General features: G+C 42.0%; 1 protein-coding gene across 1 annotated transcript in view; it reads right to left on the bottom strand.

The window, feature by feature from the left end:
• The window catches only part of ppp2r2ab (protein phosphatase 2, regulatory subunit B, alpha b), a 32764-nt gene extending 12693 nt beyond the window's left edge, over positions 1–20071 (bottom strand). Inside the window, exons 1-6 of the mRNA XM_063014004.1 lie at positions 19793–20071; positions 9968–10045; positions 3258–3355; positions 1995–2160; positions 813–925; positions 272–449 (exon numbers count right to left, since the gene is read on the bottom strand). Of these exons, the coding sequence (XP_062870074.1) occupies positions 272–449; positions 813–925; positions 1995–2160; positions 3258–3355; positions 9968–10045; positions 19793–19799 (640 nt within the window). The 5' untranslated portion in view covers positions 19800–20071. The remainder of the gene's footprint in view (positions 1–271; positions 450–812; positions 926–1994; positions 2161–3257; positions 3356–9967; positions 10046–19792) is intronic.
• Positions 20072–21821: the final 1750 nt, after the last annotated feature.

Genomic DNA, 21821 nt, shown 5'->3' with positions numbered 1-21821 from the left:
ACTATCTTTTTTTTTTTTTACTTTCCAGATTAGTTTGTAGATTTGATTCCAGTATATACAGTATGTGTGGGTTTTAGAATGTAACTTGGAAGTAAAGTAATGAGATTACATTTTCCAGGAAATAATGAGTAAAATAATCCCATTACAATTTTAGTTAAGTAATAAGTAATAAGTAATCCGTAATGGATTATTTTTTTGAGTAACTACCCCAACACTGCTAATCAGCATGTAAATGGGGCTCGTTTTGAGATTGCTGAGCTGTTCAGGATGCTGAAGCTGCGATCGGTGATCTCCAAGTGCCACAGGTTGATGCGCAGGTCGTCGGCGGACAGGTACGTCTCGTCGTCGCTGTTCACCGAGATGGAGTTGATGTGGTACGTGTGAGCGTTGGCGAAAACGCGGCGGGGACTCGCCTCCACCATCAGGTCCATGGGCCTGAACACCGGCACCTAACAGGACACGGAGTACAGAGTGTTTATTACTCCATTCATTAGGGTTTCTTTAATATCTATCAGTGTTGTGGAGTGCGTGTGTGTGTTTAATTATTAACACCATGTCAGCTGCTATGGCTATTATCATGATGGTCCTTAAACATCAAAGTAGGGGGTCGATTTGCTTTCATTACCTGTGTGTGTATAGGGACTGATTTTAAAGGGCATTATGGATTGGGAATGTTGTCTCTTGTTCATTTCCTATAAGGCCGTAGTGTCCTGGGATCAAGCAGAACTTTATGACCACGGCGGTTCAGTTGCATTAGTGGCTTTTTGGTTGATATTCGCTATTATGGGATGTTGCGCTGCATGTGTACGTACCCGTAGGGTGGTAATGGTGGTGGAGTCTCTGCAGCGTCCGTCCTCCTCTTTGAGGTTGTAGCCCTCTGGTCTTTTATCACGTTCGCTAATCTTCCACAGTTTTATAGTTTTATCTGTTAAAGTGCAGAACAGGACGAGAAAGATCAAACTGCAACGTTCGGTGTCTGAAAAGCTGCTTTTTTATTAACTAATATATCTATTAGGATTTAAACATCACGTTTTACACTTTGGTTACATTCATGACAAACGGTAGTTACTCATTACACAAGATTCATCAGCTCACAAGTTCAAACACAGTCATGGACAATTTAGTGTCTCCAATTCACCTCGCCTGCACGTCTTTGAAAGACTGTGGGAGGAAACAGGAGCTCCCAGAGGAAACCCATGCAGACACGGGGAGAACATGCAAACTCCACACAGAAAGGACCCAGATTGCTCCACCTGGAGATCGAACCCAGGACCTTCTTGTTGTGAGGCGACAGTGCTACCCACTGAGCCAAATATAAGTATTTCAGTGGTCAAGGTGATGGGCTAGTATTTAGAAGATCACTAGTTCACGCACCACCAAATCCATATTGACACCGTTGGGCTCCTGAGCAAGGCTCTTAACCCAAAATTGCTTGCATTGTATTCAGTCACAGCTGTAAGTCACGTTAGATAAAAGCGTCTCCCAAATGCCATAATGTATTTTTTTGATGTAATAAAATATACGTATCTATTACTGCCTTCACCGCATCGGACGCTCCCTTGATATTCAGTCAGATTGTCACTAAGAATGAAGGTTTCTCAGTAAGCAGCATTTTAATGGATCTAAGAGGTGACGTAAAATGCGTCTATATAGAGAGATCACTAGAGGTTGGGACTGAACGGATAGCTGCACTGTTTGTTTTCACACTATAAGAGACATTACCGCATTAATCAGGCTGCTTTGACAGAAGCACTTTGTTGCCTCCTATTTTGAAAGGAAGGCGTGAAAACACTGACCAGTGCAGCTTTAGATCACAGAGCGGAATCAATCCGATCTGGTGAGCGCACCCTCGCTGGCAAACATCCTCAGATCCGCTCGTTCTGATCTGAAGCGTATCCGCTTCCCTACTGCAGGAAACACGAGCTGATGACCGCAGCCGTGGGACGGCTAGTGAACCTTCCTACGCTACCGTTACACCGCGCTTTAACACTGACCGTTCGTAGACAGCAAAAACTGTGCGGCGTTTTTCTGTGGCAGCCAGCGGATCTTGTTGATCTTCTCCTCGATCTCCAGACTCTTCAGGTAGTCGAATTCAGGTTCGTGGCTCTGGAAGGTGCTGTAAACGTTGTACTCGCTGCGGCAATGCGGCTGGCTTTTGTTCTGGAAATGGGGGGAGGAGGGCAGAGGAGCATGTGGTTAAACATGTATTTATTTATTTATTTAGTTGTTTTACACCATGTTTATATTCCTTTATCTCCCAGTCTAGTCATTTCCACTTCCCGATTGTAAACCCGCTGTTGCATGTCATGCACAACCTTCGCCTGATCAAGGAGAGCCAGATCACCACACGCCCCCTATAGACACGTGTCCAATCCAAGGCCGCTTCTTATCACCGGTCAGTGTTGGGTTCCCACACAGAGCTGTATCGTGTACGGAGAGCCGTGCTAACACCATGTGACCAAGGCCAGTTGTAGCCTAGTGATTAAGACACTGGACTAGTAATCAAAAGGCTTTTGGTTCAAGCCCCATCACTGCCAGGTTGTTACTGTTGGGTCAGTGAGCAAGGCCCTTAACCATAAACTGCTTAGGTAGTACACGGTCACAGTACTTCAAGTTGCTTTGGATAAGAGTGCCTGCTTAATACCGAAAATGTAAACGTGACCCCACCCCAACTCGCACCGGATCTGGACCAGTCCCAGAGATCACACATTGCACCCGTCCTAATAAAGAGTCCATAAAAGTCTTGGGTTGACTTGAATGACTCAAATATAAAAATATAAGAGGACAGTAATTTGATCGTTTTGAGAAGGTCATTAATAATAAATCAATTAGTTTGGCGTTAGATAAGCAGTTAAAATACAGGACTAGTAATCAGAAGGTCACTGGTTTAAGTACCAGCACCTCAACCTTCAACTGCTTCATTTGTATTTGGTAACGATTGTAATTCCCTTTGGATAAAAACGTCAGCTTGATGTATAATGATTGTTTGCTTCAATGAGTCACTGAATATTACATGTTTTACCACTGCTTTATCCTGGTCAGGGTCACAGTGGGTCCCTGAGTGCAATGCAGTAATCCACAGCTGGGCCAATCGTGTCTGTATGTAAACAACCAAGTGGCCGCACCACTGTACAACCTAACCGCCTGTTAAATGCTTTATTGTGATAAAAAACAACATGGAGAAACACTGGAAAACATAGTTCTCAGTTATTCACTACAGTGATGGATGATGGGAAACGTGTTAATGTATTTGGTACCTCAGTGTCTTGCTGGAAGATGACGACGCGGCCACCTTTGTCTCCAGTGGCTAACAGCTCCCCTGAGTGGTTGAACTCCACGGTGGAGATGATATCGGCTGTTCCAAACAAAGAGACCCAGATGTTACGTTTTATACATAATAATAAACAAGTCTGGACCTTTTATAGATCTTTTTAAACACACTCCTAGTATTGAATGATAATACTTACCACCCAAGTCTCATATCTAATTTTGTACTTTCCTGTAAAACCCTGTATTCCCCTGTACTCCCCTATGTTCCCCTGTAATCCCCTATGTACACCTGTACTCCTCTATACACCCCTGTACTCCCCTATACACCCCTGTACTCCAAAATACACCCGTTTTTAACCTACATACCCCTGTACTCCCCTATACACCCCTGTACTCCCCTATACACCCCTGTACTCCCCTATACACCCCTGTACTCCAAAATACACCCCTGTTTTCCCCTACATACCCCTGTACTTTCCTATACACCCATGTACTTCACTATACAACCCCTGTACTCCCTTATACCTTCCTATACACCCCTGTACTCCCATATACAACCCCTTTATTCCCCTATATATCCCTGTATTTTCCTATACACCCCAATACTTTCATATACACCCATGTACTCCCCTATATAACCCTGTACTCCCCTATATTTTCCTATACACCCCTGTACTCCCCTATATTTTCCTTTACACCCCTGTACTCCCCTATATAACCCTGTACTCCCCTATATTTTCCTACAAACCAGTGTGCCTTCATATACACCACTGTACTCCCTATATACCCCTGTATTTTCCTTTACAACCCTGTACTCCCCTATATTTTCCTTTACATCCCTGTACACCCCTATATACCCCTGTATTTTCCTATAAACCAGTGTACCTTCCTATACACCACTGTACTCCCTAAATACCCCTGTATTTTCCTTTACACCCCTGTACTCCCCCTATATACTCATGTACTTTCCTACACATCCTATACACCATTGTACTCCCGTATACACCCCACTATACTAATACATTCTTTTTGGTGGTGAACTACCACATTAGACTATCGCACATCCTGAACACCCAATGTTGTTTTTAAACACACTGATCCACATATTTTTGGCTTTGTACACTTCGTCACACCCTCTTCCCCTTCCATCAAAGGAAAGGGAAACCCATAGGACCCCCACTGAGCCAGTCTTAGTTCTTAGATTCTCAAAGTCTGGTCATGCCAGACGGATGTAGTGACCTTGCAATGATGATCAAAGAAAATGTAAGATGTTCTAGAGTATATCATAAATGAACACAACCCAGAGTGAGAAGAAAAAAGGAAATGTAAATAAAGGGTGTTATTATTAAGTCTGGAGACAGCTGTACTAGCTTGGCATCGATGCCCATGGTTTCGAAGTGAAAAGCTTTAAAAGCACATAAGATGTGATGTTTTGCCAGCCATATAGTTTTAGTGTTGGCCATTTATTGCATAGTCGAATGTAATAATATGTAAGAGTTATAGGCTAGATTTATAATCAGCTCATGTCTTACACACTCCCACGCTGCTCTAAAATAGTTCTTAGAGACAGCAAGGTGCACGCGGCTGGACATCCAGCGAGATGGAGTCTGACTCATTCTTTAACCCTCGGCTGTCCAGTGGAGCAGAACGACAGCGCTGAAGGAAGATCGGAGAGGAGTCTTTTGTGTAGGCCTGACACCCCCTGCGGCCTTTATGTAAGAGTGTGTGTGTGTGTGTGTGTGTGTGTGTGTGTGTGTGTGTGGTTAAAAGGGAGGCATTGAATCAGACTGAGGGTCCATAATAGAACAGCACATCCACTTTTATGTCAGGAGTAACAGGCATGGAACAGTTGTAGGCAGAAGTGTTGAGATCAAGAACAGAATACAGAAGGAAAGGTTGCTGGAGGGGAGGTGAATGACCATGCACAAAATACTTATTTATATATTAAATACATATATATATATATATATATATATATATATAAACACACACAAGGCATAACATTATGACCACCTTTCTAATATTGTGTTGACACCTTTCTATCAGAACCAGCATTAACTTCTTCAGCAGTTTGAGCTACAGTAGCTCGTCTGTTGGATCGGACCACACGGGCCAGCCTTCGCTCCCCACATGCATCAATGAGCCTTGGTCGCCCATGACCCTGTCGCCGGTTTACCGCTGTTCCTTCCTTGGACCACTTTTGATAGATACTGACCACTGCAGACCAGGAACACCCCACAAGAGCTGCAGTTTTGGAGATGCTCTGACCCAGACGTCTAGCCATCACAATTTGGTCCTCGTCAAACTCGCTCTAATCCTCACGCTCGTCCATTTTTCCTGCTTCGAACACCAACTTTGAGGATAAAATGTTCACTTGCTGTGTAATATATCCCACCCACTAACAGGTGCCGTGATGAAGAGATAATCAGTGTTATTCCCTTCAGCTGTCAGTGGTCATAATGTTATGCCTGGTCGGTGTATATACATACGCTGTCTGTACACTGTCACTGTACTGTAAGTGGCTTTGGATAAAAGCCGTCTGCTAAATGCCAAATGTAAAATGAAAATGTAAGTAAATAAATAAAAAAACACCATATTTGTCATATGTACACATGTACAGTACAATAAAATTATCCCAAGGTCAGACCTTGTACGCCACCCCTGGAGCCAACAGTGGCTGCATGTTGGGATTCGACCCCACAAATGTCCGACTGACATCCCAAACCCCTACCCACTAGGCTCCCACTGTCCTACATGAGTTAATCACCGACATCCAAAACAAACCCTGCTTCAGGTACGGCTCGGCGTGCTGGTGATTAAAGTGCTTTCTGTAGAGAGTTAAAAGCACCAGCGTGTTCTGAGCAGGAATGTCACAGACAAGCTCCAGCATGTGAGCTGATGTTTACGCTGTCAGTGAAACAAATCGAAGGTAGAATCCCTTACGACTGGTTTAGAACTGATCAGCGCCTGGTGAAACGATCCAGCCTCGTTACTCCAACACTTCTGTGATGATGGAACAGCCCACACGTTTCACATAAGCAGTCAAGACCCGGAGTCACTTAAATTCATGCCTAATTATTTTCTCAAGACGACCTTTTGGTCTGGGGTCTGTATGATCCAATATTGTTTTAGTCTACTTAAAGTCTCAATAATTTAAAAAAATCAGAATAAGGGCTCCATTGGCTTGCTTGGTCGCTCTATGGACATAATCAGCTGCTTTCTGAGAGTCAGGTTGCTGCAACAGTGACCCCTGCTGTCTCTGGACTAGGATGCGGCATGAGCAGCGGAGGAATATGGAGCGTTATCCTGCATACATGTAAAAGATCGTTTTGGGATTCCACCACCAGCTGGTAAAAATGGCATGTGTGTGTTAGGGGAGAATTTTATTTATTTATTTGGATTTTAATGCCATGTTTAACACGTATGCGTCATTTTATGGAAAGATAGGTATGTTTCTGTCTGCTTATTTTATCTTATCTTTATAATTTGGGCTATTTTACATTTTGATTTTGATGGCACCGATTCTGAACCTTGCAAGTATGACTTGGTCAATACGTAGTTTTTGGTTTATTTATTTATTTATTAAGTTTTAACGTCATGTTTTACACTTTGGTTACATTCATGACAGGAACGGTAGTTACTGGTTATACAAGATTCATCAGTTCAAGTTTTTAATGGCAAACACAGTCATGGACAATTTTGTATCTCTAATTCACCTCAAGCACGTCTTTGGACTGTGGGAGGAAACCGGAGCTCCCAGAGGAAACCCACACAGACACGGGGAGAACACACAGAGAGAACCCGGACTGCTCCACCCGGGAGGCTGTGAGGCGACAGTGCTACCCACTGTTTGTTTGTTTGTGGTCTGTGTGTACCATTCAGTTTTCCAACGCTAGAGGAGAATAATTTTAAAAACTAATAATAAAAACACATTACTGTACATCACTGTGTACGTAGTCCGCTCACTTAATTCTAGGGATGATAATGATGACCCAGTTAAATCAATAACTGACAAAGAAGTCGTTGTTTGATTAATGCTGACGGTTAAAACGTCATTTTAATTTATTTCCAACAGCTGACGCTTGATTCCGATTAAAAGCGGAGCTACAGATCGCTACAGAGTATGAACACCGACCCCAACCTCCAGTGTGCAGGCACCAAATCCGTTTAAAAGCTGCATTTAAAGAGTCTAAACATTTTATGCACCTATAGGACAGCAATAGCTGTAACAAATTCTCAACATTTCATGCTGTCGGTTCAGCCCTGCAGTGGAAGGAACGTTTTTGAACTTCTGATAGATCTACGCTTGAAGAGAACGATGGTGCCTGAGATAAAAGCATCTGCTAAATGAATAACAGTGGACCTGAAGCAGGTACAGTTACACAGATAATCAGATGATATAATCCATCTCTCTGTGTGGGAAGGAAATGTCACAGGATTCACTGTCGGAATTGAACTTCTTAGTCCGGGGGTGTAATTGTGCTGAAGGCAGACGCCTCTGCTCAGCCCCAAACCTCAGAAATTCAGCAGGTGAAGTTATACAGACATTATTGACATTTCCAGTCTGCACCAGAGAATTCAAGCAGAGAGTTCTGCTGTGTACCACTGACGTTGTGTTTACATAGCCGATCCACAATGGTGATGGTTTACTACAGTGCTAAACAATTAAATAAATAAATAGGATGTTTCAAAGCTTGAATACAAATTGTTCAGTAAAAATTTAGCAACAAGGTTTACAATCTTTTAGAAGTCTGAATTAGACTGACCGTATTGGGAGCTCAGGTGGCGTGATGGGCTCATATGCTTGCCCATTAATACTTCCCAGGTTCAGTCTCAAGTTTTGTTTGTTTGGATTTAAAGGCCATGTTTAACACATTTGTGTCATTTCATGGCATGATCGGTCGATGTTCGAGTCTGCTTACTATATCTTGTGGGTCTAGTTTATTGGGAATTCTATTAGGATATGCTTTATTGTAATAGGTGTCAGTCTTCAACCAGCATGGAGACGGTTCTACTCCAGTTTAGAACCTAATTTTGATAGCAAATAATAATTTTTTAGCAAAAATAAGTAGAATCCGAATCAGGAACATTCATTCCCAGCGAGGCAAATAAACAGTAGTATGTTCTTTGGCATGAGCTGTGATGATATCTGTTGTAGAGGAAGGAAAATGTTTTTTAGCACCAATAGTTGGCCCACGCTTGCGTTTCGAATAGAAACAAACACCTGTAACAAGAGCACACATGCTTGCAGGTAACCTATGCACTTGTTACTACTATATACTTCTATTATGTGTTGTGCAGCACTCTTCGTTAATGACGTTCCAGTAAAAACTGGTGCAGATGTGGGTCTGTGGGTCTCTGAATGAAACCAGTTCCAGATCCAGAGTTGTTTTGTCTGGTTGGTCGCTCTACAGACACAATCAGCCACGTGTGTTGAAGGATAGCTGGAAAAAAATGACAGATCGCAGCAACAGCGACTCCTATAGACCCATGAAGTCGTGTCGTCATATTGTAGTCCACGCCATGTTGTTATGCCCATATTTGGTAACCCGGGTCTAACAGAAATTTTGAATGGGAAAAATGAATGGAGATTTCGCAAATTGCCTCTCTCGCATCCTGTAGTCATAAAACATGTTCCAAAGCTGTTACGTTTTGTTTTATGGAGATTCTTCTGTCTATTATCACTGGATCCTCTGAATTATGAAGTCGTTAAAGAGTCAAAATGTGAATATTGCTACATGTAAGCTAATGCTACTGCGCACGGAATTGACGTCACTAGACTGGAAGCCTCTTAAATTTTCCTTTTTTTTTCTTGTATAAGCCTCTTAAATAACCGCACGAAGCAGCGCGACTCACCGGTGTAACAGTGGAGTGATATTCACAAGTTTTACTTTATATTTTTAGTAGCTAGCTACATTAAGGTAGAAAGCGAGGACGGTCGGGTGTCACGCCTTTGGTTGTACTCAACAAAAGCGGTCTGCTCTTTCCGTCAATTCGATTGGTGTAGTTCAGTGATGTCTAATGAATGTGTGTGGCATTATTAGTGTTACGATCCTTTAAAAGCCTCGTAATTCAGGGGATCCAGTGATGTACAGGAGAAAAATTGACACAGGACAAAACGTACAGGGTTCTGAACATGTTTATTTAGCACAGGATGCGTTAGAGACGATTTTTTTGAAAACCCCGTATAGGAAATCTGACTTAGACCCGGGTCTCCAAATATGGGCATAACGAGGACTACAGAATGACGCACGACTTCAGTGGTCTGTTATCTGGTCTGGACATAAGGAGCAGAGCAATACAGAGCATGATCATTCGTATGTATTAAAGCTACGCTATTCATCTTTGTTCCTTGTATAGCCAATCATGAGAGTAGCACCTGTTACCTATTCACCTGTGGAAAGATCCAAAAAGGCTTTTTATCCTATCCTAACCTCTCCTCTCCACTTATTTTACTTCTGTCCATATTTTGGAATGTGGTTCAGGCATCAAACTGGGCATTAGCACATATTTACAACAAAGCTAATACTGATAATGTATAATGTTCATTATCTCTTAATACAAATACAAACCGTACAAATCTTTATTTACATCCTACATACTCTCTCAACGTTTGTGTAAACGAGACACCGTGTAGCCATTTAATACAGCAGGATTGCGGGACGGTTGGATTTAAATCACCTACGGGAACACCTACCTTCAGCTACGTCATCATCGATCGCCCCTTTGACTTGAGAGAAGCACCACTGCACGTCATTGCCTCCGCCTCCGGCACCTGCAGAGTAACAGCACAGTACGTGGGTTAGACCACGCCGCAAATCCCACACCAGACCCAGACTGCGGGTCAAACCTCAGTTCAGGTCATTTGCGTGTCGCTTATTAAGATTACGATTTATTTTGGACTGCAGCTCTACCTGGAGTGTCGAATCTTCCCATCATGCCTTTCACTGAGAACTTCTCTGAGAATGTAAACGTGATCCTACGATCTTACGCTGCCTTTTAAAGGGAACAGGTTTTAAATCGAAGGAGCCGAATCGCTGCCCGTACATGCAGCCTAAGTGAGCCAGCTCCGCCTGATCGGAATGCACGAAGCAGTGCCAATATTCGGTACATAATGATGTTATTGTTAACATAACTAATTAGAAACATACCCAACAGGTGCAGTCTATTGAAACTGGCCAATCCTAGTCTTAATACTAGGAGTTACTCATAATTTGTACTCTGGGCAGAAAATCGAATGCGTATTATTTTTCTGTTGCACAAAAGTAGGTGGACACCCCAGTACAAAACCGCAGAGTCCCCACCTTTGCGGCTGTAAGGGTGTTCAGTCTCCTAGGAAGGTTTTCAACCGCATTTGTGATCAAATCAACAGTCCACTTCAAGCCAAAAATGTTTAATGGGGTTAATGTGCTGGCCGCTGAAGTTCCTCCTCACCAAAAACAGCAAACCGTGTCTTTATGGGACACAATTATTGGTAACAGTCCTGGTGGAAGAGCGAAGGACCTTTTCCCAAACCACTGCCACAAAGTTGGAAGCATATCGTTGATTCTATATATATACAGTGTATCACAAAAGTGAGTACACCCCTCACATTTCTGCAAATATTTCATTATATCTTTTCATGGGACAACACTATAGACATGAAACTTGGATATAACTTAGAGTAGTCAGTGTACAACTTGTATAGCAGTGTAGATTTACTGTCTTCTGAAAATAACTCAACACACAGCCATTAATGTCTAAATAGCTGGCAACATAAGTGAGTACACCCCACAGTGAACATGTCCAAATTGTGCCCAAATGTGTCGTTGTCCGTCCTTGGTGTCATGTGTCAAGGTCCCAGGTGTAAATGGGGAGCAGGGCTGTTAAATTTGGTGTTTTGGGTACAATTCTCTCATACTGGCCACTGGATATTCAACATGGCACCTCATGGCAGAGAACTCTCTGAGGATGTGAGAAATAGAATTGTTGCTCTCCACAAAGATGGCCTGGGCTATAAGAAGATTGCTAACACCCTGAAACTGAGCTACAGCATGGTGGCCAAGGTCATACAGCGGTTTTCCAGGACAGGTTCCACTCGGAACAGGCTTCGCCAGGGTCGACCAAAGAAGTCGAGTCCACGTGTTCGGCGTCATATCCAGAGGTTGGCTTTAAAAAATAGACACATGAGTGCTGCCAGCATTGCTGCAGAGGTTGAAGACGTGGGAGGTCAGCCTGTCAGTGCTCAGACCATACACCGCACACTGCATCAACTCGGTCTGCATGGTCGTCATCCCAGAAGGAAGCTGACGCACAAGAAAGCCAGCAAACAGTTTGCTGAAGACAAGCAGTCCAAGAACATGGATTACTGGAATGCCCTGTGGTCTGACGAGACCAAGATAAACTTGTTTGGCTCAGATGGTGTCCAGCATGTGTGGCGGCGCCCTGGTGAGAAGTACCAAGACAACTGTATCTTGCCTACAGTCAAGCATGGTGGTGGTAGCATCATGGTCTTGGGCTGCATGAGTGTTGCTGGCACTGGGGAGCTGCAGTTCATTGAGGGAAACATGAATTCCAACATGTACTGTGACATTCTGAAACAGAGCATGATCCTCTCCCTTCGAAAACTGGGCCTCATGGCAGTTTTCCAACAGGATAACGACCCCAAACACAACCTCCAAGATGACAACTGCCTTGCTGAGGAAGCTGAAGGTAAAGGTGATGGACTAAACCCAATTGAGCACCTGTGGCGCATCCTCAAGTGGAAGGTGGAGGAGTTCAAGGTGTCTAACATCCACCAGCTCCGTGATCATGGAGGAGTGGAAGAGGATTCCAGTAGCAACCTGTGCAGCTCTGGTGAATTCCATGCCCAGGAGGGTTAAGGCAGTGCTGGATAATAATGGTGGTCACACAAAATATTGACACTTTGGGCACAATTTGGACATGTTCACTGTGGGGTGTACTCACTTATGTTGCAGCTATTTAGACATTAATGGCTGTGTGTTGAGTTATTTTCAGAAGACAGTAAATCTACACTGCTATACAACTTGTACACTGACTACTCTAAGTTATATCCAAGTTTCATGTCTATAGTGTTGTCCCATGAAAAGATATAATAAAATATTTGCAGAAATGTGAGGGGTGTACTCACTTTTGTGATACACTGTATATGGGACAGTGGTGGCCTAGTGGGTAGGGCTTTGGGCTATCAACCGGAAGATTGGCGGTTCAAATCCAGGCTCTGCTATGCAGCCACTGTTGGGTCCTTGAGCGAGGCCCTTAACCCTGTCTGCTCCAGGGGCGCCGTGCGATGGCTGACCCTGTGCTCTGACCCCAGCTTCCAAACAAGCTGGGATATGCGAAGAAAGAATTTCATTGTACTGTACACCTGTATATGTATATATAACAAATAAAGTATATCTTCTTCTTCTAATCTTCTAATAACTGATTTTTTAGGGATGTCCCGATCCGATCTCAAAGATCGGACTCGGGGCCGATCAAGGCATTTTTTAGCTGATCGGTATCGGCTTTACTAAGGCCGATCCTAAACCCGATCCTTCGTTTGACGTCAGCGTGTCCGCTGTGTGGAAATACTTTAAATTGGAAAGTGAAACAGGTCCAACAGTGAAGTGTAACGTCTGTAATGCGAGCGTTTCACGAGGCGGTGGGAGCAGAGCTGCGTTCATTACTGTAGAATTTCACTATTTATATGGTGTTAGTCAAGGATCACTCCGGTTTACAAAACAACGTAGTGATGCACTCGCTTAATAAAGAAATACATACACAGTATATTCACATATTGTCGGGAGCAGAACAGAGTTAGCACTGCGAGGCCATCTTACATCTCCAGACAAGATTTAGCATCTAGAAAAACTCTCTGATGTTTCCCTTCCGTGAAAAAGCCCAAATCCAGAAGAATATAATCCATTACAAGAGTAAACAGCTAAAATTTTAGTGAGCGAGTGTTTAAAATGAATTTTTGGGAATATGAGTACAGATGGAATGAAATCTGGCCAGAGGAAAAGGCTAGCCCTGTGAGACTTAGCCTGCGGTAACTCGTAGTTTCCTTCACATCCTGTCTGAAGACTCTTCTAAAACCACAATGTAGTCTATTGTTTACGATAGGGTTTCTACCATGTAAAAATAAATGCTGATTTAACTATGGTTTGCTATAAGCGTCTTGGTTGACGTTAAGCCGTCGACTAGCAGTGATGGCGACCAGATAAAATAACCTCCAACCGAAAATAGAACCAAACAGCGTCCTGCGATTAGACGATGAACACACTGTGCATTAAAAAAGTTTAATCCAGTTCGTTTGTTCGGATTTTAACACCATGTTTAATCCAAATGAGTCTTTTTAGGGCATGATCGGTATTATGTTCGAGTCTGCTTATTGTATCTGGTCTTTACATTGTGGGCCTATTTTATATTTTCATTTTTATAGCTGTGAGGTAGTTTAAAACTGTTCCTGTGTTGTGTAAGAATTGATTTTATGGTTTCAAGTACTTAGGTGTACTTGTTGTCTTTCCTCCGTGTATTTGGGACGTTCCATCAGGATGTGCTTTATCATAATGGGTGTTTGGCGTATTTGAAAGGCTGGGGGAATAAAAAAAATCCTAACAACACTGCTGCACCTGCTATGCTCATACAGAACAACACACACAAGCCTGTTATCATCATGTTAGTCTCTGTGAAGTGCTCAGGAGGGTCCACTATATTCAATAGGGTCCTAAAAGCTACATAAGATCTGTTCATAGATCGGAAATTGGACGCATTGATAAAGTTAACTCGTCTCTGGATATTTTATTTATTTATCTGAGTTTTAACACCATATTCAGAATCAGAATCAGCTTTATTCGCCAAGTATGTTCACACACACACAAGGAATTTGTTTCCGGCTGTTGTTAGCTCTCTACAATTTACAACAATACAAGACTATATGTAGACAATGTACATGTTCAGCAGAATTTGCAAATATAAAAATAACATAAGATAAATAGTAAAGTAAGGTAAGGTGCAGTTACAGTATTATACAGCATGTATAAAGTGCAGTGTGGCATGTACATTGGTATTATGTTTGTCTGCTTATTGTATCTTATCTTTATATTGTGGGTCTATCTTATATTTTAATTTTTATAGCTGTGAGGTAGTTTAAAACTGTTCCTGTGTTGTCTAAAATTATTTTTTATGGTTTTCAGGTCTGTCTATTTGGGACGTTCTATCAGGATGTGCTTTTTTCTTTTTTTTTTTTTTAAATCAGGTGTTGGTGGGTTATTCTAGCCAAGTATTTTACACTGCTTCACCTGCTGTGCTCATACAGAACACACTAACAAGTCGTTACCATGTTAGTCTCTGTGAAGTGCTCAGGATGGTTCACCATGATCAGTGGGGTCCTGAAAGCTACATAAGATTTGTTCATAGATCAGAATTTGGACACACAGTGATAAAGTTTACGCGTCTGTGGCTGAAACATGTGAACGTAAACACGAGCGCTAGCCGGGACTGTATGTTAGAAAGCCAGGAAAGGCGAACGCAACCAACAAAAGAGGGTAGTAATAAAAGCAGGATGTGAGGCAGCATGATTAATTGTCTGGCTGGAAGTGAGACGGTTGGAGAGGGCGAGCAGTGACCTCGCTGCCTCTCTCGTGGATTTGGAAACTCGGAATAGAAAAGTGAATCCATCACTGCCTGTACATGTTGAAGATTAAAGACGAACAGGATGGACGACTACTGGCGTGCTGAACTGGTGGACTGAACTGGTTGGATGTGATCGAGCACTGATTTCATTTTTACTGCACTGTGAGCTGAGGCTCATCATTCCTGTATAAGGGTGCAGCAACTGACTTGGATATTTTAGCACTGGAAGCTCTATTAAGTCAAAGTCAGAATCAAAGAGCTGCTTAAACCAGTGTCTCCACTTCCACTGCGGCTCCAAGACCACTGAAAGTCCCAACAACATATATTACAGCCGTCTTTCTTATCATCATCTTTCTGAAGTATTTAGCAAACACAGAGCCATTCAACTTCCACAAGGTTCTTTTGCACAAACATTATAATGTTGAATTTGGTCATAAATTGACATTTTACTGTACACAGTTAAAGTTATCATGTATTGTTTATATAAAAATATCATTGTGAAGATGATCATTTAACAAGTTATTGTAGCTTCATTTGCCAAACTTATGGCCAAAGTTACAGAGGTCCTTTTTTGACTCATAATATATACAGTATATATATATATATATATATATATAGTTTCATGTTGTTCAATAGTAGCTGTTAAGAAAAAGGCAAATCACTAACTACACTATAAACAATATAGTAATCTAATACAATAATCTGTTACTAGAAAACAACTAGCCAATGTTTAGCTTGGACAGTGTGTAGCTCAGTGGTTTTTGGTAATGAATTAGTGATAAGAATGCCCTTGGTTCAAGCCCCACCACCACCAAGCTGGCAATGTTAGGTTCCAAAGCAAGACCCTTAACTAGAGATGTAACGATTCAACACAATACAGTTAATAACCGATTCAAAAATTCCACGATTCAAATCGATAATCACTTTAAACAGCAGAGGGCGCTGGCGCTATACACCTCGCCTGGATGCCGTCACTGGCGCCATACGCCTGGTTGCACAGTTTGTGCCTACCTCAGAAACAAAAGGGCATTCATTATTTACATAAATAAAAGATAATCACAAATATAGTATTTTATTATTTATTATTATTATTTTTTTAAGAGAAATAATAAAAGGAAACTTTGTCATCATTTGTTTTCAATTTCAGTTTAAAAACAAAAAAAAATCGGGAAAAAAATCGTCTCGTGAACCCAGTATCGTGAATCGTATCGTATCGTGGGTAGAGTGTATCGTTACATCCCTACCCTTAACCCTCAACTGCTTGCACAATTGCAAGTAACTTTGGATAAAAGTGTCCACTAAATACCCTAAATGTTACGCCAGGCTTAGCTGTCACTGTTATTTCTGGCTTTGCAGGTATCAACAGCAATTCTATTAAAAAAGAACAATAATGCTAGTATCACAAAGTCATCAACAGATATTCATAAAAATAATTACTATCAGTGTTGGACTAATGTAAAGATCTTGCCACGGTATAACAGATGCATTGAGCTCAGGAAGCATTTACTTTACAACCTGCATTTCAAAGTGAATGAGACATAGAATACATACGTCACACTTCATCAACTGGAATCCTTACACAAATGTTTGGAATCCATCCATATTTTGTTCATTTTTCAAGTGGAAATAAGTTCCTGAAATAACATTTCTCTGCCACTATTATCACCTAATTTCTATTTCAATACACGGAATTTGCTCAGCCTTGATCACAGTTTGTAAAAAAAGAATTAAAAATTGTAGATGGTCGTGTCTGTATGAAGCAGTGAAAAAAAACTCACACAGTGTTGGTCTAAACCTTTGTTCTACAGTTTTTTGGGTGCAAAGCACTTTCATTTCAGCACCTGATAACGATATTTGTACCACATTGCCCACTTGTGTTCTTAATAAAAGATACTGTCTTATGAAACAGTCGGGCAACCCTGGTAAAATTCCATGTTTTGTGAAACCTGAGAAGCTTTTGGCAGGAAACTTCAGCACCTTTAACTGCACAATTACATAAAACATGGCAAGTTCAAAAGTCATGGAACTTTAGTGTTTTAGGCTTGATTTTCCAAAATGCTTAACAGAGCAAACACATTTTTATATTGTCCACCGAATTACCAAAGACAACAAAACAGATTTGGGATTCAGAGAGAGATGTCCAAGCATCTGGATTCAGAGAGAGATGTCCAAGCATCTGGATTCAGAGAGAGATGTCCAAGCATCGGGATTCAGAGAGAGATGTCCAAGCATCTGGATTCAGAGAGAGATGTCCAAGCATCGGGATTCAGAGAGAGATGTCCAAGCATCGGGATTCAGAGACAGATGTCCAAGCATCGGGATTCAGAGACAGATGTCCAAGCATCGGGATTCAGAGACAGATGTCCAAGCATCGGGATTCAGAGACAGATGTCCAAGCATCGGGATTCAGAGACAGATGTCCAAGCATTGGGATTCAGAGACAGATGTCCAAGCATAGGGATTCAGAGACAGATGTCCAAGCATCGGGATTCAGAGACAGATGTCCAAGCATCGGGATTCAGAGACAGATGTCCAAGCATCGGGATTCAGAGACAGATGTCCAAGCATCTGGATTCAGAGACAGATGTCCAAGCATCTGGATTCAGAGACAGATGTCCAAGCATCTGGATTCAGAGACAGATGTCCAAGCATCTGGATTCAGAGACAGATGTCCAAGCATCTGGATTCAGAGACAGATGTCCAAGCATCTGGATTCAGAGACAGATGTCCAAGCATCTGGATTCAGAGACAGGTGTCCAAGCATTGGGACTCAGGGAGAGATGTCCAAGCATTGGGACTCAGGGAGAGATGTCCAAGCATTGGGACTCAGGGAGAGATGTCCAAGCATTGGGACTCAGGGAGAGATGTCCAAGCATTGGGATTCAGAGACAGATGTCCAAGCAATTGGGATTCAGAGACAGATGTCCAAGCAATTGGGATTCAGAGACAGATGTCCAAGCAATTGGGATTCAGAGACAGATGTCCAAGCAATTGGGATTCAGAGACAGATGTCCAAGCAATTGGGATTCAGAGACAGATGTCCAAGCAATTGGGATTCAGAGACAGATGTCCAAGCATTGGGATTCAGAGACAGATGTCCAAGCATTGGGATTCAGAGAGAGATGTCCAAGCATTGGGATTCAGAGACAGATGTCCAAGCATTGGGATTCAGAGAGAGATGTCCAAGCATTGGGATTCAGAGAGAGATGTCCAAGCATTGGGATTCAGAGACAGATGTCCAAGCATTGGGATTCAGAGAGAGATGTCCAAGCATTGGGATTCAGAGACAGATGTCCAAGCATTGGGATTCAGAGACAGATGTCCAAGCATTGGGATTCAGAGACAGATGTCCAAGCATTTGCAAGAGACTGTATTCCTGATGTCATGTTAGGGCTGGGCGGTATGATGGTACATTCAGTATACCGCCTTTGATTCCTCATACCATATGGATTTTTCAAATACCGCCATACCATAACACAGTTAATACAACAGCTGTAGGCTTCAGTAGGCAGCAAATCATATAATATTCCTCTATAAACAGTCGAGAAAGAAGCTTTCATTGCAATAATTAAAACACTGGATTCCAGGTTTGTCTTACGGGGCGAAAATACTTCATGTTAGTCGCCATCTCAACATTATAAGTGAACTGGAATCTGAGATATTTAAAGTCATCCACTTTTCTACAACAAACCAGTGGTCAAGTTGTACAACTGAGTTTGCAAACGTTGTTTATTTGTTAAAGGGAGAGCTAAGGGTAATTGTACTATACTTAAATATTACATAAACAATAAAAAAAAATGTATTTATTGCAACTGTTTCACGCGTACTGATTCCATCATACATTGTGTAATTTTGTGGGGCCAAGCAAAGCTTATAGTCCTCAAAACCTTCATGATATACATTGTGAAATAATAAATGTTATATTATATGTACTTATGACAGTAGAATAAGCCACAGACCTATAAAAAGGCCCAGTCATACTAAAAAACATACCGTGAAATCTTAAATAAATACTGTGATCCAAATTTTTAGTCATACCACAAAGCCCTATGTCCTGTAGTTATATTCTCCAGTCATGGTTTTGTATTTTAATTGTAATTGTATTTTAATAAATTATGCAAAACCTTTACATTTATAATGTAAAATGATGTAGATTAATGCATGAGTTGAGTAACAGTAAAAAGATAATACTTTCCACCATTCACTGTTAAAATGATAATAATTATTGAACATCAAAGACTCAGTTATACTTTTAAAAACATTTTTGCACAGGATTTATGTTAGCAGCATTTTGCTTATTTAGAAATTAAAAAATAATGATTAATGCCTACATCATGTGGCGGTTTTTAAAAAGCCGCCTTACCGTTCAGTGTTATTTCCCACCCATATTCAAATATGTCCCGCCCACTGAGACATGATTGGCTGGCTGCAAATATTGTTACCTGCAAGCAAATAAGAATACAGGAGGCGGGACAACCTTAGCCAATCCCATTCGGGAAAGGGAAAAACGGGTGGGAACAAAAAAACAACTCATCATGTAGCTAGAAATTTGTAACAAGTGCATATTTCAATTTCCATTAAGACTCAAATTTTACAAGATATAGGATAAGCATTTGACGTTATGAAGTTTTAATTCATAACAAAACCGCGAGCTTTTGTAAGCCACACTAGCGGGTTAACCGGGAGGGAAAGGCAGGATGAGAAGCAGGATGAGCTGCAACGGTTAGCATGCTAAGCTAACAATACAGACACAAGTGCAAGTCGATTTAACCGCATCGGTCTGATAAAAGAATAATAAACCGTAACGAAACGAATCGGTTCAATCACAAAATGATGCACAAATCTGAACGGAAGCACACAGCGCTGCATTATGATCAGGATGTTAGCGTTAGCATTAGCACAGTACCTGCCATGGTGAGACAGAGGGATGAGAGCGGCGCTCGAGCTGAACTGTACCGGTGTGTCAGAGCTGAACCGCTTTACAGGCTGAATATCAATCCGCGCAGTGAGATGAGGACGCGTTACTACCTGCAGCTCTCAGTGTATCAGAGTAATAATACTGTTCTAGAGCCGCAGTTCATTCAGCTCTCTCACACACATTTACACACATTTACACACATTTACACACATTTATACACACACACACACACACACTCTCTCTATCTCCACCTTCAGCCTCCAGCCTTTTCCTCCCACACTCCACTTGCCACATTCAAAATGGCGCAACCCCGCCCTGCATCCGCACCATCAACATGCGCCGACCTGCTACCGCCGCTGCTGCTGCTCGAGCTGACGCTGTTATAGTGCGCCATGAGTGTGTGTACGCTGACATACACCGATCAGCCATAACATTAAAACCACCTCCTTGTTTCTACACTCACTGTCCATTTTATCAGCTCCACTTACCACATAGAAGCACTTTGTAGTTCTACAATTACTGACTGTAGTCCATCTGTGTAGTTCTCTGCATGCTTTGTTAGCCCCCTTTAATGCTGTTCTTCAATGGTCAGGACCCCCACAGGACCACCACAGAGCAGGTATTATTTAGGTGGTGGATCATTCTCAGCGCTGCAGTGACACTGACATGGTGGTGGTGTGTTAGTGTGTGTTGTGCTGGTATGAGTGGATCAGACACAGCAGCACTGCTGGAGTTTTTAAACACCTCACTGTCACTGCTGGACTGAGAATCGTCCACTAACCAAAAATATCCAGCCAACAGCGCCCTGTGGGCAGCGTTCTGTGACCACTGATGAAGGTCTAGAAGATGACCGACTCAAACAGCAGCAATAGATGAGCGATCGTCTCTGACTTTACATCTACAAGGTGGACCAACTAGATAGGAGTGTCTAATAGAGTGGACAGTGAGTGGACACGGTATTTTAAAACTCCAGCAGCGCTGCTGTGTCTGATCCACTCATACCAGCACAACACACACTAACACACCACCACCATGTCAGTGTCACTGCAGTGCTGAGAATGATCCACCACCTAAATAATACCTGCTCTGTGGAGGTCCTGTGGGGGTCCTGACCATTGAAAAACAGCATGAAAGGGGGCAAACAAAGCATGCAGAGAAACATATGGACTACAGTCAGTAATTGTAGAACTACAAAGTGCTTCTATATGGTAAGTGGAGCTAATAAAATAGACAGTGAGTGTAGAAACAAATCGTATAAGTTTTGATTCCAAGAATAAAGTTGTAATGATTTAGAGAAAAAAAAGCTGGAATTATTTCACAAATGAAGTCTAAATATTATGGCTATAACAACCAGTGTTGCCAACTTAGCGACTTCATCCCAAATGTAGCGAGTATTCAGACACCTCTAGAAACTCTTTTTGAAAAAAGCGACTAGCGACAAATCTAGCAACTTTTTCTGGTGTTATTGGAGACTTTTGGAGACTCGGACGTGAAAGCACATATCATTCTGCAGTAAGTGTTTCTAAGTACCTGGGGGTTGTGATAAGGTAATCCAGTGACACCAAACACACAATTGTCTCAACATTTCTGGGGCTTGTTGAGTTGGAGGGAGGAGATGCCAGATCTATAGCCCGAGCTGTTGTGGCTTTCCTGGAGAAGTGTTTTTTTAAAAAAGAGAAACTCCTGGGGACTCACAATGCCTCCGTATGATGGGGATTAATAATGGGGTCCATAAAGTGCTAAAGGAGGAATATGGCCTGAAAGATCTGGTTCTTATTCGTTGTGTGTGTCACTCTGCAGCTTGCTGTTATTCATGCTTCCAATGACACCATCCCCTGCAGTGTGGAGTTCTTGGTACGGGAGAGGTGATGGCCTATTTCAATGACAAAAATTTTAAAAACAAATAAACCAAAAATTAACAGAAGTTCATTTGTAGTTCTAAACATATTTAGGGTGTTTTTTACTCACTTTTTGTCTCTCCCACAATGTTATTCCTCTCTTCTACAGCGTCAATTAC

This window comes from Trichomycterus rosablanca, chromosome 18 (genome assembly GCF_030014385.1).
Source record: "Trichomycterus rosablanca isolate fTriRos1 chromosome 18, fTriRos1.hap1, whole genome shotgun sequence".
In the NCBI taxonomy this organism is placed as follows: domain Eukaryota; kingdom Metazoa; phylum Chordata; class Actinopteri; order Siluriformes; family Trichomycteridae; genus Trichomycterus; species Trichomycterus rosablanca.
The sequence above is the reverse complement of the archived record's forward strand: the minus strand, read 5'-3'. Positions and strand labels throughout refer to the sequence as shown.